At 39.7% G+C, this 24,834-nt stretch overlaps 2 protein-coding genes and 6 non-coding genes across 10 annotated transcripts; 5 read left to right on the top strand and 3 right to left on the bottom strand.

Moving 5' to 3' along the window:
• Positions 1-315: 315 nt before the first annotated feature.
• On the bottom strand, positions 316-776 carry LOC140687766 (histone H2B type 1-K). The gene has a single exon (XM_072945543.1). The coding sequence runs from the start codon at positions 752-754 to the stop codon at positions 374-376; it is 381 nt and encodes a 126-aa protein (XP_072801644.1). The 5' UTR covers positions 755-776; the 3' UTR covers positions 316-373.
• A 290-nt stretch (positions 777-1,066) lies between these two features.
• Positions 1,067-15,725, top strand: LOC102531117 (histone H2A type 1-J). 3 transcript variants are annotated; one of them, XM_072945530.1, is made up of 3 exons: positions 1,067-1,461; positions 3,432-3,614; positions 14,528-15,725. In XM_072945530.1, the coding sequence occupies exons 1-2, from the start codon at positions 1,079-1,081 to the stop codon at positions 3,469-3,471; spliced, it is 423 nt and encodes a 140-aa protein (XP_072801631.1). In that variant the 5' UTR covers positions 1,067-1,078; the 3' UTR covers positions 3,472-3,614; positions 14,528-15,725. The 3 variants fall into 3 exon arrangements, with proteins under 3 accessions (XP_072801631.1, XP_072801632.1, XP_072801630.1); XM_072945531.1 differs by lacking the exon at positions 14,528-15,725 and adding an exon at positions 8,924-9,284; XM_072945529.1 differs by lacking the exon at positions 14,528-15,725 and adding an exon at positions 4,746-6,355.
• On the top strand, positions 4,633-4,704 carry TRNAH-GUG (transfer RNA histidin (anticodon GUG)). Its single transcript has one exon. It is a non-coding gene; the product is annotated as a tRNA-His (tRNA).
• Positions 9,472-9,544, bottom strand: TRNAV-UAC (transfer RNA valine (anticodon UAC)). The gene has a single exon. It is a non-coding gene; the product is annotated as a tRNA-Val (tRNA).
• TRNAT-AGU (transfer RNA threonine (anticodon AGU)) lies at positions 13,675-13,748 on the top strand. Its single transcript has one exon. It is a non-coding gene; the product is annotated as a tRNA-Thr (tRNA).
• A 2,903-nt stretch (positions 15,726-18,628) lies between the features above and the next one.
• TRNAI-AAU (transfer RNA isoleucine (anticodon AAU)) lies at positions 18,629-18,702 on the bottom strand. Its single transcript has one exon. It is a non-coding gene; the product is annotated as a tRNA-Ile (tRNA).
• Positions 18,703-22,136: 3,434 nt separating this feature from the next.
• Positions 22,137-22,209, top strand: TRNAV-CAC (transfer RNA valine (anticodon CAC)). Its single transcript has one exon. It is a non-coding gene; the product is annotated as a tRNA-Val (tRNA).
• A 1,419-nt stretch (positions 22,210-23,628) lies between these two features.
• On the top strand, positions 23,629-23,710 carry TRNAS-CGA (transfer RNA serine (anticodon CGA)). The gene has a single exon. It is a non-coding gene; the product is annotated as a tRNA-Ser (tRNA).
• The last annotated feature ends 1,124 nt before the right edge of the window (positions 23,711-24,834 follow it).

Here is a 24,834-nt window from a genome sequence, read left to right as displayed (position 1 = left end):
TCCATGAAAAGGTGCTGAAGAAACAATGCTGTCAGATCTCAAAGATTCTCCCAGGTGAAGGCGGGCCTAAGCGATTCCCTAGCGTTTGGAAAATATGTGTGGTATTTTAAGGGCCTTGTTATTGGACATTTTATTTTTCTTTTGCCTGGGAGAGGATCTGGTCTTAAATAGGCTGGAAAGGGCAAAATTCCGCCTGGGATATGAAATTGAGCCAGAGATAGTGATGTTTCCATTTTATGCTCGTGTTTAATGGAATTCTCACTTAAGCTTAAATTTACATTCAGAATACGTATACACAGCTCTTCTACCGACAATTTAGTGGCTCTTAAAAGAGCCTTTGGGGTTAGGTTTTGAAGACACTTACTGAACGGGCTTACTTGGCGCTGGTGTACTTGGTGACGGCTTTGGTGCCCTCGGACACGGCGTGCTTGGCCAGCTCCCCGGGCAGCAGTAGGCGCACGGCCGTCTGGATTTCCCGGGACGTGATAGTCGAGCGCTTGTTGTAATGCGCCAGGCGCGACGCTTCACCCGCGATGCGCTCGAAGATGTCGTTGACGAACGAGTTCATGATGCCCATGGCCTTGGACGAGATGCCGGTGTCCGGGTGGACCTGCTTCAGCACCTTGTACACGTACACCGAGTAGCTCTCCTTGCGGCTGCGCTTGCGCTTCTTGCCGTCCTTCTTCTGCGCCTTAGTCACCGCTTTCTTGGACCCCTTCTTTGGGGCTGGAGCAGATTTTGCCGGCTCAGGCATAATTGAGAAAACACACAAAACGTGTACCCAACGACACCACAAAGAATCTACAGACTACCACGTGCCCTATTTATATAGAGCTTCTTATGCAAATGAGATTAGTTAAAGTCCTGTGTCTGATAGGTAGCTGTTCAAGCAAAACGTCATAGATTAGTTCTCACCAATCAGAGCGCAAGTATACCAAATTCGGATTTTCATTGGTTAAAAGGAAGCCACATTCCTGACCAATGAGACATCTTCTTTTTCGCGCCCAATAAGGGTTATAAAAAGCGCAGTCGCAGCACTTTCACTTTGGCAGCTACCTGTCGTTAAGTTGGAGTCGTAATGTCTGGACGTGGTAAACAGGGCGGCAAGGCTCGCGCCAAGGCCAAAACCCGCTCCTCGCGGGCCGGGCTTCAGTTTCCCGTGGGCCGAGTGCACCGCCTGTTGCGCAAGGGCAACTACGCTGAGCGGGTCGGGGCCGGCGCGCCTGTGTATCTGGCGGCGGTGCTGGAGTATCTGACGGCCGAGATCCTGGAACTGGCGGGTAACGCGGCCCGCGACAACAAGAAGACGCGTATCATCCCGCGCCACTTGCAGCTGGCCATCCGCAACGACGAGGAGCTCAACAAGCTGCTGGGTAAAGTCACCATCGCTCAGGGTGGCGTCCTGCCGAACATCCAGGCCGTACTGCTGCCTAAGAAGACTGAGAGTCACCACAAAACCAAGTAAAGAAAAGCAGTTAGATAAGTTGGAAAATAAAGGCTCTTTTCAGAGCCACCCACATTGTCAGAGAAAGCTGGTGCACAAAACTCACTGTTTTGGGTGTTTGATTAGATTGCTTCAATCCTTTTACAGGGGAGGTGGATTATCTACAATAGCAATTCAGAATGTGTACTGAATTGAAAGGGCAAGTTGGTGGTTGACATGAGCAAGTATGCCCCGGAGAGGCTTGTCCAGAAGTTGGAGATCAATCAGAGAGAAAAAAAAAAAAATTATCTGGCAGCCAAAATAAAATGCACTGATTGCTTTTAGAAAACAATTTAGCAATTCTCAATATACTATTAAGAATCGTTTGAAGGGACATTCTGGTTAAGTGACGTATCTAAGGATGGTTTTCATCAGATGATGAAATTCTTAAAATTCCACGCAGCAGTCATTTACATTTTCTTTAGGATTTAATGAGTAAGACAGAATTTGTTGATTAAAAACATGCAGAATTTTTTTTACTCCCATATTAGTAAATCCTGTCCTATTTCTTTGGAACACATGTATTCATTTAATACTCTCTTTTAATATACCATAGTAACTCAGGATATAAGTCTGTATAATCTAGAAAATCTGCCTCCCTGGAAGTCATACTCCAGGTGGAGGAGCCATAAATAAACGTGAATATGTAAGATGATACATATCTTGTAAAGAACATAGGGGAGATACACCATAGAGCATAATGGGAACTCCTATTTTACATAGTGGGCAAGTGGAGATAACTTCTTTAAAGATGTGTGATCAGAGATCTACATAAACTAAAAAAAAAAAGACGGGCAGATATTAGAGGGAAGAGTATTTCAAGTAGAGGGAACTGAAAATGCAAAAGCCTTAAGACAGAAAATGTGTTTTTCTTGGGAACAGCCAGAAGGCCCATGAGGCAACGAACTTAAAGCAGATGGGGAGGCCATGAGGGAAACACCATAATATAGGACTTTGGGTGTGTAAGTTAATGTGTAAAGGTAATTAATAGCAATCCTGACCTAGATAATAAATTTGATTATACAGACTAGCTAAATAGAAAAAGCCTTGGAATGCACATAATGCTTTTTAAAAAGACACCATAAATACGGTATTGACTTTGTTATGTGGTTCAAAACAAAGATTTGAGAGGATGTAGTTTATAATTCAATACAAGATTTGTTTGCTACTCCTAGTCTTTGCTTGCAGAAACCTGTTAAATGAAATAATAATGAAATGCAAGAGACCCAGGGGGAAAAATATGGTGATATAGTGATGCAGCATTGGGTTCTCTGGAAGCAGGTGCTGAGATGGAGTTTGGGGTGCAAGGACCAACATTTGTGAAGAGAGGAAGGAACTAGGATTGGACAGAGGAGAATGTCAAACTGTGATACAGGTCGGACAAATGGGAGCAGTGGAGCCTGTATTGCCTGGTAGAGTTGCCTCACATTGGGTGAAAATGACCCTGGATCAGTCTTTACATCTCCATTTTGCTCTCTCACTGATATAGACTGTCTTGGGGAAGGGTGTGCCTTGAGTAGGGTGGAGCTCTGCAATTCTGGTGGACACTGAAGGAGCTGAGAACTGCTGCCTATTTACTAACTGCTCTGCAGTTGGGCAGCAATTCTTACCTTGGTTGGGGGATCTGGGAACTGCATTTCTAGTGCAGTTAGACGCGCTAATATGAATATAAATATCAACGTTGAATAATGTCTATTGATAGTATTTTTAAAACTGACTTTAGTGTACATAACTGGTATTGTTTCTTTACTTTCATTGGGGAAGTTAAAGGGGATGTGTCTCCTTTTTAGAGAAATGAGAAAACTTACTAACTTCTAAAAAAAAAAAAACCAATTTCATATCCTCCTATGAGTTTTAGATGCCTCAATCATTGCAAATGGAAGGTGGTATAAAATAATTACAAGGAATATTGAGAGGATTTTCCACTAGCCTTCTCCCGCTCCTCCAGATCCAGCAAATCACTTCACTTATCCAGTCCTGGGAAGTAATCCAGTTTTGCACCGTAATATGAAAGCTTCAAAATGAATCTGAGACCCCAACAAAGAGGAGAGTGAGCCTTTAAAGAAAACATGGAAGAGAGATTCAAGGCAGACCACTCATGGGCTACATACGTAACATGAATGCATTTGAGGTGGGTATCGTTCTAATTTCAATTTAGAAAAGACATGGTATGGAACTGAATGTTTCTGCCATCCCCAACCCCAACACTGGCAAGTTCACATATGAAAATCCTAAACCCCTAGTGTGGTATTTGGGGGTGAAGCCTTTGGAGAAAATTGGCTTTAGATGAGGTCATGAAGGTAGAATCCTCATGGTAGGATGAGTGCTCTTATAAGAAGAGGGAGGGACCAGACCCCTGCCCACCGACTCCTCAAGCCCACAAAGAAATCACATGAGCACACAGATGGTAGCACCTACAAACCAGGAATCACGCCCTCACCAGATACTGAATCTATTGGCACCTTGATCTTAGACTTCTCAGATTCCAGAACTGTGAGAAATAAATGTTTGTTGTTTATGCTACCCAGCCCTATAATATTTGTCATAGCAGCCCAAACTGAGTAAGGCAAGAAAGTATAATGTCATTTATTCAAGCAGATTCTCAACTCGTAAGAGATAAAGCTCTAAATCAGAATATTATCTACCTCAACACAAAGCCCACACATAACTGCCTTCTCTTAACTGTCTGGTCTTATACACTGTGGTATAAAGTGCGTAAATATTTGGGTAAGAACGTTAAAGGGAGATGTTGAAAAATTTTAGCAGGCAAGTATCATGATCAGATTCGCATTAACTGATACCAATGAAAAAAGAATAAAACTAAAATTATTCAAATAACGTTTACAACAGTTTAAGATGAATAACCAGAAGTTCCTGAAAATGAGGATCACACTTAATACACACTTTTCCTCATTTTCGGCCCTTCACCCCCTCATCTTCATACTTATTAGATGGAGTCAATGCCATATATTTGTTGTAGGGAACAACTGTAAGAAGGGGAGGGTAGGGCAGTAGAGTGGCAGTAAAGTGAGCAGGCAATTCTAAGTAAGGACAGAAAACAAAGTGCATATGTCTTTAGACAACAGAAACAGATGTTCCTGAGGAAAGAGCAGAAGGAGGGCATAAAGGCAGGTGGCTTCTTGTGGCTTGCCGTGATCGTATAGTGGTTAGTACTCTGCGTTGTGGCCGCAGCAACCTCGGTTCGAATCCGAGTCACGGCAGGATGGAGTCTTACATCTGTGTACCTTGTATCTTTTTTCAGCATCGCAATGGAGACCATCCGTGTAAAACCCATGTAAAATTAAAGGGACTTCTATCTAATCCGGACCAAAAAACACAAATGTTCATCCTGCTGTCACCCGCCAGCCAAACAAAGTGTACTTTTTTTCTTTTTACTACAGTTCTTCTCTTCCCAACCATACCCAAGTTTAACACTCCTGTTGGCATTGGCTGGAATTCCCAAAGAAGGAACTGAAGAAATAATAAAATTAGAAAAAAAATTTCCTTTTAAACACAATGAAAAGACTATTTAAAAGCAGATCCAGGTTTACTGTGGCAATCTTTCCCAGCACACAAAGGAATGATTGTGAATCACGCATCTCTAAGTGTGGTGCCTGGGCCATTGCTGAGAAACTGTAAACTGATAATCTGGAGAAAATTCGTGGCTCAGAAGAATAGCCACCACCTCTAGGCCCTTCAGTTTCTTGAGTGAGTTAGAAAGGGCCAAGTGCACTAGGTAAGGTGGGATTGGCGAAGAGTTGATCTGAGATGGGGAGGTGGCTGGAAAGCAGAAGCAGTAGATACTACTTGGGGACCACAGTGAGATGACGAGGGAGAAGCAAATCCCTAGAGGAATTTTGGTGAGTTCACTTCTCATACCACAGCACTCTGAGAACACATAAATAGCACCTCATCTCCCCTGGGCCTTGTAAATTTTAAGTGCTTGAAAAATACTGTCTTCTGTCTTCTTATTTTTAGCAGCTTATTAGAAGTTTCAGAATGCAGGTATCTACTTCAGTTTTCTAAAGCCTTCTCTTAGTGCTGAAATAACCCATTTCTTCCCCAACTGTCCACCTGACATGGATTCTGAAACTCACACCAACAAAGCTTTGGAGATATTGTAACTGCAGCTGAAATGTCTTATAGTTTGGATGCCATCCCTCCAGCAGCCCAGGCTTGAAGCTGCTTCCCAGTAGTCTAACAGCATTCACAGTGGGCCATCCATATTCGCTGCGATCACATCTACTTCAGTTTTCTTTTGTGTATGTTATTTCTACTGAATTTTACAAGGATGAGTTCAAGGACCTAGTATGTATTGACCCAGAAGGACCAGCTCCTGTCAGATTTTTTTTTTCCCACCAGTGAATAAGGAAACTCAGATTTATAACAGAGACAACATCTTGATCTCGCAATTCTCTAGAACATACTTTTGCTGGCTCTTACTGGCCTGAGTAGCAAAAATTCATGGACTATGGCCCAGAGGCTACCTCTTCATAAGTGCATTAGGTCCTAAATCTAGCACAGAACCAACAAATTAGCAGAATTAATCTATCCAGGTGAGTGATGGGATAAAGACATATACTTCATGATTTGCTCAAAAAGTAGAGAGCTTGCTTGGCATGCTCCATATGATACCCAGTAGCAATAGCAACATGTGTTTCTATTAGACATATCAGGTTCTGAGGTTTGCAATTATATTGTGTAGCTTTAAGTGAAATCACTAGTAAATCTGGGATAAACTGAGCAGGGGAATTATGAGATTAGACGTTTGCATTTTCCAGATTTCCTTTTACGAATTCTTGACTATTGGTCTGAGAGCATCCTCCACCACCTGCCAATCACATTTGCAGAGAGAAAACTGCCCTCTATCTATGGCCCCCATGGTCTGTTTAAATTTCTCGATGGAAACTAATGAGAGTTACCACTTTCTATAATTGTTCTCAAGATTTAAGGACATCAATATGCGTGATGGCATTCGCTCAGTGAGGTACAAACCAAAAACATAAAATAAGCCATTGTTGTTAAATAGCATTGCTACTTACATGTAAGAAGGCCTTTGTGCGGTAATGTTGTAAATACTGATGCCAAATTCAGCATCTGTTTAAATTTACTGTAGTCCTCTACTATTTTGATGGTAATAACCTAATTCCAACTATGTCAGGAAGTGTTTTGTCTGTCTTCAAAATTAAGGTTTATTCAGCTTGGCTATTTATAAAGCCAATGTCTGCCAAAATGTTTGTCATGATAGGCCATAAATTTGGGGAAGGTGCAGGGGTCTTGGAGAAAGGTAGATCATAGGAAGAATGGCCACAGAAGTTAAGAAATCATGGAAGGAAAAAATATATATACACCAAAGAAACCTAGTATCAGCAGAAATCCAGAAGAAGAATAGGCCGGGTTTGGGGGCGTTAATTTCTCTCCAGTGTGCAGCAGCCTCCCTGTGTCCATACGCCTCCTTCAGCACCTCCTTTATGTTAAAATGGCTGCTCATATTTCCTGAAGGACAAACAAAGCTTTTTCTTTCAGGCTTTAGCAAGACTTATGAAAGTACTTTCTTGCCAGTGAGAAGCAGAAGTCAGGGAATAGCTAGACCTCATAAAGAACTTCAGTCAAGAAAGTTGAAAAACTTATACATCCTGGCCTTGTGATGAACTAAGTAGTGTGTGGAAGCTCATAGCTCACAGCTCCCATCAAGGTAAATGAGAGGCAACTCCACTCTTGGTTAAGGAATAAAGTTAACCTCAACCACAATAGGTTTCCTAAGGCTTTCTTATTGCTGAGTGCCCCTCAGCCGCCTTGGTCTCTTCTCAAAGTGTGAAGATGGGGAAGACAGATTCCTATGGACAGAGGCTGGAAAAGGAGATGTACAAAAGCTAACTCTGGAACAGCTAAAAGTAATTTCAATGAGAAGAGAGAGAAATAGTGATTAATGTTGATTCTGCCCCACGACACTAGTTAGACCCTTTGCTGAGAAAACATTTTAGCAATTCTCCACTGCATTAACTGAAATGTTGAAAAACTTTGCTTTTCACATTCCAGCCTGTAATCCACCTACAATTAATTTGTATGTATACTTCAAAGTATGGATTTTTTTTTCTAATATGTACAGTTGAGTCAGCAATACTGAATGAATAGTCCATATCTCCCTTCTGATCTGCCCCACCACCTATGTCAGACATGATGTTTCATTATTTGCTTTGGACTATATTGTGCTATCCATTCTGTTCCATTGGTTTATTTATCTCTGTAAAAACGCCTTATATATTAATGACTGTCTTTTGAAATACGTCTGACATTTCGAAGAGAAAGCACCTCTACCATCCTTCTCTTTTAAAATAATTTAGCTTGCCAAATCTAGTTCTTCCAAGTATAATCTGTTGGAATTTTGATTGAAACCTCATTATATATATGTGTATGTTTCTCTGATTTTAAAGAAACTTTATATTATTTTGCAAAGCTTTCACTTTCATTAATATGGTGCATCACTGCATTTATTTAAGTAGTTTTTTATATCTTTCCATAATGTATAATTCTCCCTGTGTAAGTACTGTACACAATTTGTCAGATTATTAAGTATAATTTTAAAACCTTATTTTTTGTGTTTCTGAGTTGAAATTGTGAAGCATATCCAACAGGTGTTCATTTGTTGATTTCAAACACAGATTCTCCAATTTTTTTCTGTAGATATATCATCTGCAACTAATGATTACTTACTTATTCCTTTTCACACCTTGTACATATTTTCTAAGTTTAAAATGTTTATTTAAAATAATTTAAAATATTTATTTGTATCTAACAATACAAACTATTATTACTCCTCCTGTATGGAATGATTAATCTTTTTATTTGCACAGTTTTCAATAGGTCTTATTTCAACCCCAAATCCATCTACCAGTTATTTAAATCTTTTTTTTCCTCTCCATCTCTATTTTTTTTTTTTTGGCTTGGTATTCCAGGATATTATCACACTTTATGACCTACTTAGTGAATTTTTCACTTCTGACAATATATTTTTATTTTACAAAAGCCCTTTTCCTTGTGTGAATACACCTGTCTTTATTTCAGTATTTAATATTGTCTCCCATCTCTCTGAGTATATTAGCATTGGTTTATTCTTAGCATTGTTCTACCTATGCCTTTGTCTACCAAGTTGCTTTTTGTTTCTGTTTTTGTTACATTTATTTAATATATTCTTCAGATATATAATGATTCTGACTTTTCTATTCACGGTTAAGAACAGGATATGGGAAAGCTCATTGGAAGCTCTGAAGCTTTGGATGGCGCTTGCTTATTTTGAGTGGAAGTGGGATCCAAGAGGGTTGGGAAGGCTCACTGTAAGGTCAAGGTTTTCATAGATGTCTCTTGTCTTTAGTATGGAATTACAGCCATCTAATGAGGCAAATGCTTCTTAGGCCAGAGACCTCTGTTTTATCCTTTTAGGAGCATAAACTTGGAGTCTTCTTGCTGAGAACTTCCAGGTGGGAGCTGGGAGAGCTCAACTCTAGGAGAGAGAACCTGGGTCCTCTGAAGGATTGAGAAACTGCTGGAGCAGCCAACCTCTGTTCAGACCTGCCCACACATTTCTTTGGCACTGTTCCCAGTTTGAGGCCCAGGCCACACTATTCTGACCTCCACCCAGTTTTACAATTTTAGGAATTCCTGTTGGTTAAAATCTCTCACTCTTGAGGTGAGAAAATGTTTAGTGTCCCCAGCACTCAGGCCTCATTGAAAAATCTGTTTCTCCCTGACTTTTGTGGTGACTAGAGGTAACAGAAATAATAAAATTATTTTTTTGTGCCAATCTGATGCTCTACTGGCCACAGAACTAAGCAGTTTATTAAAGTGGATATCCCAAAGGAAAGCTGGGGGAGAATCAGCAATTCTGTTTCTCAAATAGCACACTCAGAAGCCTAAACTACAAAAACGAAAATGAAAAACCCGCTCTGTTAGCCTTAAAGGGAGGGCAAAAAAGTAAGATCCTCAGGGACTGGTTCCACTGGGGCTCGAACCCAGGACCTTCTGCGTGTAAAGCAGACGTGCTAACCACTACACTATGGAACCTCTGCTGTTGAGTTGCTCCATGTCTCCAAATACAAAAGATTTTGGACAAATACATCAGAAACTATTCAATTCAAAGATCAATGAGTTTGAACATAGGAAATTGTGGGTGCTTAACTACATTTCTAATGCATCTCACTTGCACAGAAGCTTGAAATACCCTCAAATTGTGTCATCTGTGTCTATCTAAAACCACATTCTTGATTTGTGCCTCTTTGAACACTTCTAGACTAATCTATATTTCCCCATTCACTCTGGGAGTATTTATTTCCAGTGTAGGTGCCCAGCATTTGCCAAGGTGCTGGGGATAGAGCAGTGTAACAGTTAAAACCCCTGCATGTATGCACCTTATGCTGCAGTTCCTAGCAAATAACAGGTGCTGAATAAATGTATCTTTATTTCAAGAGAATTACAAGCTAATTAGCAGCACTCTAATGACTTCCCTGTTTTTGCAACTGGGTTAGAGTTAGACAATTAGGGACTGCTCACTAAGCTAAACTTAGAAATTTGTGCATTAATTAAAATGGGAGGTGAATGAATGTTTTCAATTGTAGGAGTTCAGAGCATTTTGGCCACCCCAAAATATGCCACTCTGGTATATTGATTATATTAAGTTAAAAGCACCTGAGAAACAGCAGGTGCTGTTATAGGAGAGAGAAAAATAATCAAATAGCCCAAGTGCAAAACAAAAACACATAGGTTTTCTAGAACAAATGTAAGAGGTTTCCAGTTCTTATTGAAAAGAACAAATTAGAAAATAAGGCCATTCTCCAGAGGCAAGGACAGAACCCATACAGACATACAACTTATAAACTTTAAATTCAAAAACCTTCCCACTCACTAATCTCAGCAACATATAATTCTTGTTCTCATATCTTTTCTTATAAGAAACCAAAAAATATTTGCTTACAGTTTGGGGAGTCTAGGATTGACTTCATAGGTCCGTGAATCATTGGCCCAGACTTACAAGAACATAAGCAAAAAACAAATCTTTAGGACTTTTTTGATGGGAAATTAATAAAATGTAATTCAAACAATTATTTTCATATAATTTACTATTTATATGCTATGACTTGTGCTGGGTGTTAGAACTCCCCTGACCTGCAGACACATATGCTATCAGGAAAAGCACATCATTTTATTAAATTCAAGTTTTACGAAAATGTGAGGTGGCTAAGATAAAGGAAATGTAGGATGCTACATGAGAACCCATATATCCTGGAGACTGTCACTAAACCGAAACTTCAAGCACTAGAAGACACAACCCCAGTGGACTATCATATAAAAACCCAGCACACTTCTCTAGATATCTAGATGGATTATGCTTCAAATGTAAAAAAGAAAATCTACACCTTTTTAGAACATTTTAGACCTATTTTTTTAAAAGGAAAATCCTTAACAAAATCAATGATTTGTCATTAAGCTCCCCCATTGTCAAAGTCAATAGACAGGGAACATAACAGCAGAAAATATTGCAAGGTCTAAAATTCACAATAGACTATAAAGACTACAAAATACAATGTACCCCAGGTACATTGACATGAAAAAGGCATCAACCTCTATAAGAACATGGACAAATAGGAAGAAGAGTATCAATGCACATAAAATGCAATTAAAATGACTAACAAACATATAGACAGATACTCAAAATCTTTAGAAAACCTAAACATAAATTTAAAAACACAATGATGAGATTTATCACTGTACATATTAGATTACAAAGTAGAAAGCTGGATGTTAAGCATGGGCAAGGATAAAGGGACATGCAGTGCTGGTGGGAGTGTAGACTGACTGGAAAATAAACCAGGATTAATTAGTGTGTGTGTATATATATATATATATATATATATATATATATATATATATATATACACCAATGATACCTTACACAAGTACATAAAGGGGGATGGATGAGGAAGTGGTGTTATAGGGAGTGGGGGGACAGTGAAGGCAACCTGTGAGTCCATCACTGGGACAGAAAATAGTAAATACAATGCCCTTCATGGGATTTTACATAGCAAGTAGAAGCAACGATTGAAGTGTACACAGGGCAACCTTGATGGATCTGAAAGTCACAATGTTTTTTAAAAGGAGTAAGAATATAGTACATCATTTATATAAATTTATAACATATACGCACAGAACAAAAATGTCAATTCTGCCCAAATAAATATAATCAAAATGAAACAATAAACAAATTAGGAAAGTTAGACAACCTACGGAATGGGAGAAAATTTTTGCAAATGAAACAGACAAAGGCTTGATCTCCAGAATATATAAGCAGCTCATATGACTCAATAAGAAAACAATAAACAACCCAATCCAAAAATGGGCAGAAGACCTAAACAAGCAATTCTCCAAGGAAGACATACAAATGATCAAAACGCACATGAAAAAATGCCCAATATCACTAATTATCAGGGAAATGCAAATCAAAACTACAATGAGGTATCACCTCACACCAGTCAGAATGGCCATCATTTAAAAATCCACAAATGACAAATGCTGGAGAGGCTGTGGAGAAAGGGGAACCCTCCTGCACTGCTGGTGGGAATGCAGTTTGGTGCAGCCACTATGGAAAACAGTGTGGAGATTCCTCAAAAGACTAGGAATAGACTTACCATATGACCCAGGAATCCCACTCCTGGGCTTGTATCCAGAAGGAACCCCACTTCAGGATGACACCTGCACCCCAATGTTCATAGCAGCACTATTTACAATAGCCAAAACATGGAAACAGCCTAAATGTCCATCAACAGGTGACTGGATAAAGAAGATGTGGTATATTTATACAATGGAATACTACTCAGCCATAAAAACCGACAACATAATGCCATTTGCAGCAACATGGATGCTCCTGGAGAATGTCATTCTAAGTGAAGTAAGCCAGAAAGAGAAAGAAAAATACCATATGAGATCGCTCATATGTGGAATCTAAAAAACAAAAACAAAAACAAACAAACAAACAAACAAAAACAAAGTGTAAATACAGGACAGAAATAGACTCATAGACAGAGAATACAGACTTCTGGTTGCCAGAGGGGTGGAGGGTGGGAAGGGATAGACTGGGATTTCAAAATTGTAGAATAGATAAGCAAGATTACACTATACAGCACAGGAAAATATACACAAAATGTTATGATAACTCACAGAGAAAAAATGTGACAATGAGTGTGTATATGTCCATGAATTACTGAAAAATTGTGCTGAACATTGGAATTTGACACAACATTGTAAAATGATTATAAATCAATAAAAAATGTATAAAAAATAAAATCAATTCATAAGCTCTTAAAAAAAACAAATTAGAAAAGTTGTTTATGCAAGGAGAGAAATGGCGAGAGGACATAGGGACAAAGGGAATAAATGAATCTTGAAATATTGTAAAGTAGGGCAAGTAGATTAGGTATAGGTTAGACTGGCAAGGATGAACTAGGGGGAGGGGCGGGTTGTGGGGGGAAGATCTATGAAGATAAGAATCAAGTCAGTTTTATCGCAGCAGTGCAATGAGAGAATCTCCTGTGCATCAGTTTGTCCTCATCTTTGCTTACTTTCTTGTGCCAGGTTAAACAAAATAGAAGGAAACACGATAGTCTTGCTCATGTGCAGTGAATTAGCTCAGAAAGTAGCACCGTGGGCTCTGTAACCTTCCAGTAGTGAAACTGATTCTTACATTTCTCATTGTCTCGGGAAGGTGGGAGGTGGGGCAAATTGTTAAAACGTGCTTTATTTACCCTATTCTAGAATACAAATCCTATAGGTGCAAAAAAATTTGTTTTGTTCGCTATTCTACCTCCAATACCTAGAAGAGTAGCTGAAATACAGTAGTGACTCCATATTTGTGGACAAAATGAATTAACCGAGAAACAAATTTAAAATATGTTGCAATATCCAATATTTCCTCTAGAGGGCGACAGTCGCCATGAAATAGAAATTTTCCTCTAATTTACAATCATTTTTAAAACCTTGCTTTGAAGAATTTTTATTTTTTAATGTTGACGTTTCTGCTTTAGTATGAGTTCAGAAACACAAATGTGCTCTCTTTGTTACAAAATCAAATAATTTCTGGCAAGTTACTACATTTCACAGAAAAAGTTACAAATATGAAATAATTGAGTGTTTGCTTCAGAAGGGGCCCTGTGGCTTAGCTGGTCAAAGCGCCTGTCTAGTAAACAGGAGATCCTGGGTTCGAATCCCAGCGGGGCCTTCCTTATTTATTCGGCTTTTGTATTTCAACACTGTAGTTGCCGTTATGTATGTTCAAGATGTGCTGAGGAATTTATTTCGCTGATAAAGCCAGTGTTGAATCGTGGAGAGTCTTTTGCGGGATAATTACACCATAATACAAGGTGTTGCGATGAATAAGGTTTCGGTAGTTCTTAGAAACCAATGGGTTTGCTGATGATGAGTGTATTAATTGAGCAAAAATTATCTTGCAGTACCTGACAGAGTGCTAACATTTCAAATTCTGTCTTGGAAGTTCAGTCTTGGATCTTTTAATCTGTGACAGCCAACATTTTCAGCTAAATGATGGAGTATGGTTGTCAGCGTCAGGCAAATAATTAATAAGCCATGACCTTTAAATTGGAATCAGACTCATTTTTATTTTTGAGACTAAGGAAGATAGCACTGTTAACTTTAGACTCATTTTGGTTTTGTGCAACCCTAAGAACTGTATTTGTACATCCAAAGAACCTACTGAAGGGGGGAAAATTGGAGCTCAATGACATTTTGAGGAAATAAATCAAAAGCAGATTATCACTTCCTTGAATCTTAAATGACATGGTAGTTCATTAGCTAAAATGTACACTGTGTAGCCCTGGCCTACATATTGGGCTTTTCCCTTTTATTAAAGAGATTTCAAAGATTATGATGGGAGTGCCATCAAAGTCTTTGTCTTTTCACTTTGTTAGAAGTAGTCCTGTATTATGCATGAAATCCTGTTTATACTTCACAGTAAAACCGCCCTTTGTTTATTTATCGCAGTTCTTCCCCATCTACTTCCAAACGAATGTGAACAAAAGAGGAGGCCAGCAGATTTTGCCACCCAAAAATACACCACTTTGGCATACAGATTATTGTGAGCTGAAGACAAATGAGAAGAAGCAGATACAAGAAAAGTTCTCTGCCTTCTGCCTATTTGCCAAAAAGCAGGACATACATTTACTAAAGGGGCCACCTCCCTCTCCTCTCCAAAGAAGGACAAAGATTAATCCCCTGAGACAACTGTAGACCCTCTCAGCCTGGAATCTAAATAACAAAGTTTACTAACTAGCCTTTGTCTCCTCCCTTAGAAGCCTAAAACTGCTTCCCTTTGTTCTGCCATTTCCCCACAAGTTTATTGTTCTTTTTGGAAAATGCAGTATAAACAGGAATTCTCAGTCACCACTGAGAATTACTTATTTTTTCCCGGATAGTCCCTACGTGAGGTATACAAGTTAAGAAACTTCTGTTTGTTTGTTTCTTGTTTACCTGTCTTTTGTTACAGGGGTCTCAGCTAAGAACTCAAAAGGGTAGAGGGGAAATTATTTTTCCTCCCCTACAGACACAGCCTCACATAACTTTAATACTGCAATGTTCTCTTCTTGTAAACTAAATCCAGTGAAGACTGAAAATACCCTTAGACCTGTATATTACGTATTAAAGTGTTATTCCTGCCCTGTACTTACCAAAAGCTCAGTCAGAGAGGGACAATATGTCCTCGAATACACGTCAGTAAGTGGTCCCAAACAATCCTTGTCTGAAATGCAAATCAAGAGCCAAATTCTGACTACATAACACACATCAATTACTTCAAACAGCCTATACATTGAAGGAAGTCTTCCTCCACTATTAGTATATCCCCAGGTTGTCTTCACAGTCTGGTTGAAAGATATAAAGTAGACAGAATGGGAAATTCCTAGAGATAACAGTGCCCACTGTCCATAATAGGTTTCTGGTCTGATGTTAAACAATAGCAGTAGAGTATAATGAGTCATAATTTCAGTTCTTTTCTAAAATGTTAACTCGGTTGCAACTTTACTTCCCTAATTGGAATCTGGTATTTTCTAGGCCACTGGCTTTCAGCTGAGGGTTTACATTACTTATCTCTGAAGTCTTATTAATATATAAACGTGTAGGACCTGCTCCAGAGTTACTGAATCTCTCTGCTTGATATTGTTGATATATTGTTGATATATTCTTATATGATTGGGATATTCACGGCATGTTATGTCTCAGGATTATTATACGTTAAGTATCAAGATTTTTTTTCTCTGTAAAGCTTATGTTCATTCACTTTTATAAATTAGATGCAATATTTACTATCTTCTTTGAAAATATGGTTGATTGGCATGTCTATAGCCATTTTATCTAAAATTTATTTTGGAATGGCTTTGTTATTTCTTGTTATTCTTGTTCCAAAATTCCTTGTTAGTGGCATTATTCTTGTTATAAATTCTCATCAGATCTTTTGCTTTTGAAAATTATAAGTAATAAGTTCATCACAGCCATTTAAAATCTTTTGTCATTCATACATAGTTATTTTATTTCACTCTGATGCTGCCCTGAAAGCATTTGCAGTCAGCTACATGTCAGAGTGTTTCATCTTCGACAAGGAAGGTCTGCAGAGCGTCACAGGAAAAAGACAACCGTGCCAGGTACTTGGGGTGTGGGCCCCTGACAGCATGGCTTATACAACTTTGACCATTCTACTGAGTCAGAATTTCCAGAATTCTGATCAAGAAGCACATGGGTTCATTAGACTCTGTTAGGGAAATAAAACAATCCTGCCATAAAAAAAAATACCCTTCCATATCAATAGAAGAAAGAGAGAAAATACATTTTATTGAGTAAGAATTAACAGATTTACAGGTATACAAGATAGCACAAAAGTGATGACAAAATGAGGACAAAATTTCTCTCCTTTTATACAGCAAAGCTTAAGAAAGAACATCAATTTCTCTTTTCCCCTTGAGAAGAAAGGGGCTGCATCTCATGACAGTCTCCTGTATGTCTCATGAGAGCCTCTGAGCAAATTCTAATTTAAATCCTTAAATGGAAAGGAAACATTTGCAAATATCTTATTGTCTAATAATATGCTCATTTTTTAAAAACTATCTTTGAACTCATGTAAACATAACTTCCTTTTTTCAACTCTGTGCTTTGGAGCCCCTACTTTAGGTCTCTTTGAAATATCCTATGATTCTACTCACATTACAACAGAAAAATAAAGGTGACATTTTCCACCCTCTCTCTAGTCCCACTTGTACACTTTGTTTTCAGTGGTGGGATGGATTTAAAGGTTCAGACTCAACTTCCGGCTAGCTGGACCAACTCAGTTGAAAATAAGCTCTGTTTCTATATAGTATATAATCCTAATTATGCTGGTTTGAAAGCTCTGGAAGTGCTAACAAGTTAATTTCCAACATATAAAAAGTGGAAAAAAGCAGGATGCAAAGTAGTGTGTAGAATGTGACATTTTAGCAACTGGAAAGGAAAAAGAAAATGGATGTTCATATTTACATCTATTCACATAAAGAAAATCAGGGAGAATACACAGGAAACTAGGAACACAAACTCAGGAGGTAATGCTGAGAACTGGCAGTAAGGGAGGTAGTGCTGAAATCGGAGAGATGAGGGAGGAGAGGGTGCAGGAAACTCTCCACTGTACACCCATTTTAGTTACTATGTGACTGTGTCACCTTATGCAAGATGAAAACAACAACAGTCTCACCAGGCTTACATGAAGGTGTCCTAGGGCTGGGGTCCTTACTGCAGGCTCTAGGAGAGAATTAGCTTTCAAACTCATTCAGATTGTTGGCAGGATTCAGTTTCATGCAGTTGTAGGACTGGGGTCTCCTTTCCTTGAAGGCTGTCAGCCAGCAGTCCTCAGTTTCTAGTGAATGTCCACATTCCATGGCTGGTGGCCTCCTTCATCTTCAAAGTCAGCAATGACCTGTTGAGTTTCTCTTGAACTTCAAACCTGTAAGTATATGCTTTAATGTACAATAGAGTAGTGGTACCCTTGAATTAAAAAAAAAAAACTTTCACGCGTTTTCTTTGAGCCAGTCACAGTTCTTGACATGGAGGATGCAGCACTGACCAAAAGAGAGGAGGGCCCTGCCTTCTTGGATTTATTGAGCAACTGTGATGTCCCTGGAACTGTGCTTGAGACATTGTTTACCTCATTATTTAATCAATATCATTAATGTCATTTTTAATAATCTCCTACTTTTTAAAAATTGAGTTATAATAACCTCTACTTTTAAAAAGAGAAAGAGTAAAAATATGTTGGGAGTCTGAGGGACAGTGCAAGGGTAGAGGAGAGAAACAGGAGGAGGCTCTTGCTGGACACACTGAGAACCAGGGGCCAGACTTTAAGAAAAGGACAGGACAGAGAGAATGAAGCACTTAGACTGAGAGCTGCCCCAGAGGCTCTTGCCCTCCTATCCCCTACTGTTCACCTTGTTTTTGTCATTCTAATCTTAAATCCAACGCTTTTACGATAAAAGTCCAAAAAAATTTAGACGAGTTGTAAATGGCTTGCTAAGTGGCAGCACCAAGGTAATAGTCAAAAATAACCCAAAGGCTGACCATTGCTCGGTTTTGCCGCAGAGCATTCGCAGTTGCAGATATGGGGCTTGGACAGAGGCAAAGCCACGACGAGCCTGAGATACTCCCACATTTGAGAAAAAACCAAAGTGCCTGTCTACCATAGCAGGAATCGAACCAGAGACCTTAACACTATAAAAACAATACCCTAACCAGCTGAGCAACTTGCCATAACCAAGGACGAAATTTTTTTCTTTTGGAAATAAAAACTGTATCAAAACATTATTACCTCAAGTCTTCTCCAGAATGATGCAAGAAATTCTCTAATTCTTCCTATTGTCCCTTCCCTTAATACGGCCGCCTTATCTCATTGAGTTTTCTTTAAGAGCTCTCAATCCTGACTCTGATACATTATTTATACTTTAAATAAAAAAAACACTTTCAGTGGTGGTGATCTTGGGAGTATCCGTTATTAGATATAAGGCCACAGTTCCTACATACGATGTGGTCAATTTATATGAAGAAGGGAAAAAAACGGAAAAAGCATCCTCTAAGTGGCCCGTACGGGGATCGAACCCGCGACCTTGGCGTTATTAGCACCACGCTCTAACCAACTGAGCTAACCGGCCATCCCGTAAGAAAACACTTTTACTAATACTTTTTAAAGTCATATCGAATTGAAGTTGGCAGCTATTTTCTTTGCAAAAGGTTAGAGAGAGATTCTTTTTTCTGTCAAAAAAGGAAAAGAGAAATCCCAGCTGCCAGGATAGATAAACCGTGCTTCTCCCCGAGAAACCTCAATCTTTGTCAAACCGACTGACGAAGACTCACGTGAAAGTCCGGACCAACTACTCCTAGAAGGCCCCGGGCAAACGCGAAACTGCTACAAGCCTGAGATGGCGGCAGGCCGATCACGGAACTGACCACCCAGCGCCCGCAGTGCAGGGCCCGGAGGACTCGGCTTCTGCACGCAGAGTGCGGATTCCCCGCTCCTGGAGATCATTTCGGTCAGGTCTCTTGTTCCCAGAGACTTCTAGCTGCTTGACTTCAGGGTGGTTCCGAGGTCACCTTTACGCTAAATCCGTAGCTGCGCGCCCGGAGCGGAAAAAGACTTGGACCTGACGCTGCAGTGCTGGTTATAGGACACTTGGTGGCGCCCGAGTGCGATGCTGCGGTCAGCCGGGGGCAAAAAGACCTCGAGAGCCTCTAACCCCTCCCCCTCCCCCAAGAACCAAGACATCGCGGCTCTCCCCTCCGAAATCTATGAAAAGGGAAGTCGAAACCGGAAGAATCAGGAGTCAGGGCCGTGATCCGGACCAGGGAGAAACACCAGAATCTGAGAGGAGCAGGGGAACTGAAGTCAAGGTCGGGCAACTCCAAGGAAAGAGTCGGGAAACCTTTGCCCTTTTGAGCCTGGCCTGATCCACCTGCAAGAGGGTGTCAACTCTGGCAAGGACCAGTAGAGCAGCAATTCTTTTCCCTGCTGGACCCTATAACCCTCCTTTTTTTTTTTTTTTTTCTCTCTCTACTTTTCTATTCTTTATTGCATCTGAAGTTAATTGGCTCGTTTTATAGATATATATTCTATCGAGTAAGATTTGAAAGTTTTCTGTGAAAAGAGCTATTTCTTTTAATGAGACAAGTTAACTATACATTTACTTATTTTACATTATGCAGCTTATAAACTTTGTTTTTAATTGTTTAAAAAGCTGTACGATCATATTTCTTACCTTTAGTACATTTCTTTAACTTTGTATAAGCATTCACCATATGAACTAGTAGTTGTCCTCATTTTCTTTGTCCTCCAGTAAAAATTTGGGGGAAGATGGATGGAAAAACCAATTTTTTACATTCTTATTTATTTATTTGTTTATTTGTTTTTTACTACAGTACTTGATCTCTTCAGTCTTTTCTCCTCCTTCTGTGATTTATTGCAGCTCTTCCAGATTTCCTAACCCTGCGAGATCTCTCTCGATTAACAGCCAGGATGTCAGCTGTTTGGGTGGCTTCGCACTCTTTGCTCTCCTGTCTTCCCCAAGCTGTTAGTTTGCGAGATAACTCTCCACCCAGTAAGACTTGGAGAGCTTTTTCTCAGCTCCTCAGGCCTGGCTGTTGGCAGCTAAAATACAAAGTTTCTTGTATTGGTTGCTCTTTATTTTCCCGCCATGTTCCCTAACTCCAGCAGACTTCGCACTTGGGTGTGTCTCGGTGGGTTTTTGTCTCCACTTTCTGGCCTTCCCCTGGCCCCTCTTTGGCATACTCTCCCCAGCAGAGACACTGGAATTGGTTTTGTCTACTTGGAATTCTGTTTGTGTCAAGCAAGCCCACAGGCAAATCTTAAAAATCTCTTAATTTCTTCCCATTTCTCCTAATCTGGTCTTTGTGGGTTTTTCCTCCTCTGCCCTTCTGTCCATCTGCCAGGGATATGCGCCAGCCTCTTTTCTTCTATGAAGGCCTCTTGTGGAATTTAGTTCACTTTGATTCTTTTGTATCCTCATCTCCCTAATGGGTTCAGAAAATCTACTCCTCTTAAGCTTACAGTTTGCTTTAGTTAGTAGGTTGAGAGGGACACATTCTTGCAACTTCCTACAACACCAAAAATGGAACTCAGTGCTTTGCATTTTTAAAATATTTCCAGATTTCTGTGCCAAAACTGCTTTTGTCATTCCTTGAAACTATTTCCTTTGAAATATATAGCAATAGCCTAGCATCTCTCGATAAGGAAACTAACCATTTGAGGACCTACTTTTGCCAGGTGCTTTGCATGTTGTTTCAGGTCATCCTTATATCTCATGTTATTTATTTCAATTGATATTCTAAAATAGCCAGTTTTGTTCTTATGTTGAAGTTAGAAGTGAGATAGAATATCTTCATGACACCATGGAAACTTTAAGAACTGAAATGGCTGAGCACCTGCAGGTGCATTTCCAGATTTCACTTCGACTTCCAGGTGGGACCGCTTGGAACCTGCAGGCAAAAGAATGTCACATGGAATTTGGATATATTTCAGAAAGTTATCTCTAATATTTGTCCACTGATTTGACAGATGTTTATTGAGAACATATCATGATCCAGTCTAGTCTTCACTATCAACATAATGGTCCCAAAGTCACACTTGGTCCCTCCCTCACCCTCCCAGAGATTAAAATCCAATACCACCCATGACTTTTGATTAGTTGTCTAAGGGTGAAGATGGTCTTCTCCACATAGGCAGTATCTTCATTTTACCTTAAGAAAGATCTTCTTTAGTCTTTTGAGTCTGATACTGGTATAGTTTCTATACAAATGATAAGGACAGATTAGCAACATTATTCAATGAAAGCACTAGTACTATGCATCATGGAAAGCTTTCATATATGGGCACATAACTTCCATAGCTTGGCACATCTGCTTAAACAGAATATCCTGTTTGGAATCCTTACCTCTTGCTTTTTTGTAATTTGGGGGAATAATATCGCCAGCAATATTGAAGATGGCTTGATAAAGCATATATTTTTAGAAGTTAAATGATGGAGAAAATTGTGAACCTTGTTGTCAGATAGAAAATGAGGATTCTGAGGTCAGGAGATGACAGTTAGGTATTTTATTCAGAAATACTGCTATGGAAGGATTGGTCCATATAAAAGATTGCATAAAAAATTACTTTCAGTGGGGCCTCAAAAGAGTACCTCAAATTCTGACTTGGAAATTGTGGAGTGCAGAACTCTCATTATGTAACCCTAGTAAATTATGGAAAGCAGTGGAGTCTGAATGCAAGCATCAGAGCTTTTTTTTAAAAAAAAAAAACAAAAAGCCTGATATCCTTAATTCGCCCAAAAACTCTCCAGGATGCTGCCTTAGTTTTCCACTCCTGGAATTTATTCAAGAAATTGGGTTATGAAGGGGGTTTTTCCTTCATAAATAGAAAAAAAAAAGGGAGAGAAATGCACTACAACAATGAATATTTTGTAAACAGTCATGAAGTTAAGGGTAAGGGTAGGGGTAGGTGTAGGGGTAGGGGTAGGGTAGGGCGCTACAGGCAGTGTCCTCCGTTATGTAAGGGCGGGAAAAAGAGCCACCAGGCGTTTCCGTAGTGTAGTGGTTATCACGTTCGCCTCACACGCGAAAGGTCCCCGGTTCGAAACCGGGCGGAAACACATTTTTTTTTTCTAATTTCAGCAACTTCAAGTTGCTTATATTTACAAATAACAAAACTTACAAATCGTCACACTTGCTCTTTGTTTGAAAACAGAAATTGTCCTGAGAGTCCCGCGCTGATGCGTGATTTCGCTGTTCACGAGAGGCAGCTTTTCCTCTCCCTTCTCTGCTCTGCTGGGTTCCCTCAGGGCCTGTGAGGGTCCCCGGGAAAAGTATTAGAGGAAGGGGATGAGCCCGCGGAGAGGAAATGGTTGCTCTCTTTGGAATTTGGATCTCTACCAAAAGAGACTTCACCAGAAACCGACCCTGAGGGCCCCTTATCTTGGACCCGATCTGTAGCAGAAAAGTCTCCCAGACTAGATCAGCTTCTTCTGGGGCTCCAGGTGTGGCCTCCTTTAGAGTACTGCTGAGTTCCATAAAGAACTCTACTCACCATTCTAGAAGAGAGCTCTGGAAGAAATTTTTTCTCCTCCACTTCCTCGTTTATAGCGTTTTCATGAGCTTTTATTTAATTTTTAATAGGTAGTATCTAAAGTCTGAAGTGACATGCAGTAATCTCCCTCCTGTTCCCAGATAATTCCATCTCCTTAGTCTCCTGCCCCTCAACTGGGTACTGTTGTCATGAGTTTACTGATTATTCTTGAGAGGTTTTTTTTGTTTGTTTGTTTGTTTGTTGTCAAATGCACAAATATATCTCCAATAGTAGTATTCTATAGAGACTGATGTGAACTTTGCTTTTATTTTATATTGTATGTATGTACATAGTGATCTTTATCATTTTGTTTTAAATATACATAGCACTCCATTACGTAGTTATGCCATAATTTATCTAATTAAATAACTGACTAATTAGGTTTGTCTCAGTCTTACAATTAATACTGCAGAGAATAAGCTTGAACACAATATACTCTCTCATGTGTTCGAGTCTCTTTTACTTTTGTGGAAATGCTGTACAAAGAGTATATGCGTTTGAAACGTTGGTAGATCCTGCCAAATTGTCCTCCATAGCAGCAAGGCAGGGTATATTCGTCTGTGGAGAACACAAATGAGTAGAATTGCAAGCACGCTGAACGCAACCCTTACTTCATTCTCTGCCAAGTATGAAGCAAAACCAGGCAATCCATGAAGACTGTAGAAACGTTTTGAAAATCAAGGATTATTGTGATGCTGGAATCTTGCCTTCTCTCAAAGAGGTAAGACTTCACAGCCTGGAGCCTAGCAGAATGGGAACCAGTTGGCTGAGGCTGGGAAGGAGCTGAGTGGAGAGATCTGATGAAGGGGCTTGGGGAGTGATCTCCTTTTGCATACTGTTGGAAGTAAACATGTCAAATAAACAAGAGTAGCCAGAATAGTTAGGATTATTAATCAGAGCCCGGTGCGGATGTGCTTTTCAAGGCTTAAAGAGAGCTTGAAATTAAGCTGTGATGGCCGAGTGGTTAAGGCGTTGGACTCGAAATCCAATGGGGTCTCCCCGCGCAGGTTCAAATCCTGCTCACAGCGTATGCCAGTGCGTCGCCGAAAAAGGTAATGCTCTTACTGTGGGCTCTAGGTCCTCATCTTAGTCCACAAGCTGCGAAGTTAGGAGGCAGCTTCTCATAATAGAGTATTTTGACTCTTACATTCTCTTCCAAACTGGTTGGGCCCCTGTGAATCCCTTGAGCGCAGAGGCGGTGCTTACTTCAGCCCCACTAGCTACAGTCTGTCCGCACTACGCGGGTAGTCGGAGACTTAGCGAATTCTTAAAACAGCTGCTTGTTTTGTATTGAGTGTGTTCAATCTAAACACAGCGGCAGATTCCAATGACAAAGAGCAACAGGAAATTTTGTTTTTAAAAATCTGTAATAAAATTCACCACTCTGATAATAGAAATGCAGGCAGCTTCCTTAAAGAGTTCTCCGGTATTTTAACAACAAACAAACAAACAAAAAACGGGCTGGCGGGAACCTTATAGGTCTAGGATCATAACTATCCATTTGTGTGTGTGTGAGAGAGAGAGAGAGTGAGAGAGAGAGAGAGCGCGCGAGCGAGCTCCAAGGACTATTCAAAACATTGCACTGTAGAAATGAGGAAATTGGGGCAAAGGGAGATACACAACTTGGACCAAGGCAGTAAATCTAATGGGGAAAAACCCAGAGAAACTCTGCGGGCACTGCGGCTGCACTCGAACCCAAACTGTTGTATTTCTCTCTCTTAAAGGACCACCCTCACTTACTTTTGTATTTCCAAGTGCATATTTCGCCTACATGAGCCCTTCAATATAGCTAGCCAATTTATGTAATGATGACAGGTATACTTTAATTTTATAATTATATTAACTCTGAACTTCATGGTTCCTATATGAGTTTGGTTCTTAAAAGTGTTTACCTTCACCTAATTTGGAAGAGTGGGTGCTTCAGAATGTCTTTTGCCGCATAGTCTGAAATTTTTTCCTCTGTAAAGAGTTTTGGCTCTTTGGAGAGTGAGATGGAAAACATATAATACCTCAAGAATGTGTTTTATTCTAACTTCTCTTTCACTATATCAAAACTGAAAATTAAACGGATCACTAATTATTGATCCATACACAGCATCAGTATCTAAGGACATAAGAAAAATGAAATGGCTTGATGAATGGACAAATGAGC

This window comes from Vicugna pacos, chromosome 20, assembly GCF_048564905.1.
Source record: "Vicugna pacos chromosome 20, VicPac4, whole genome shotgun sequence".
NCBI lineage: Eukaryota > Metazoa > Chordata > Mammalia > Artiodactyla > Camelidae > Vicugna > Vicugna pacos.
The sequence above is the reverse complement of the archived record's forward strand: the minus strand, read 5'-3'. Positions and strand labels throughout refer to the sequence as shown.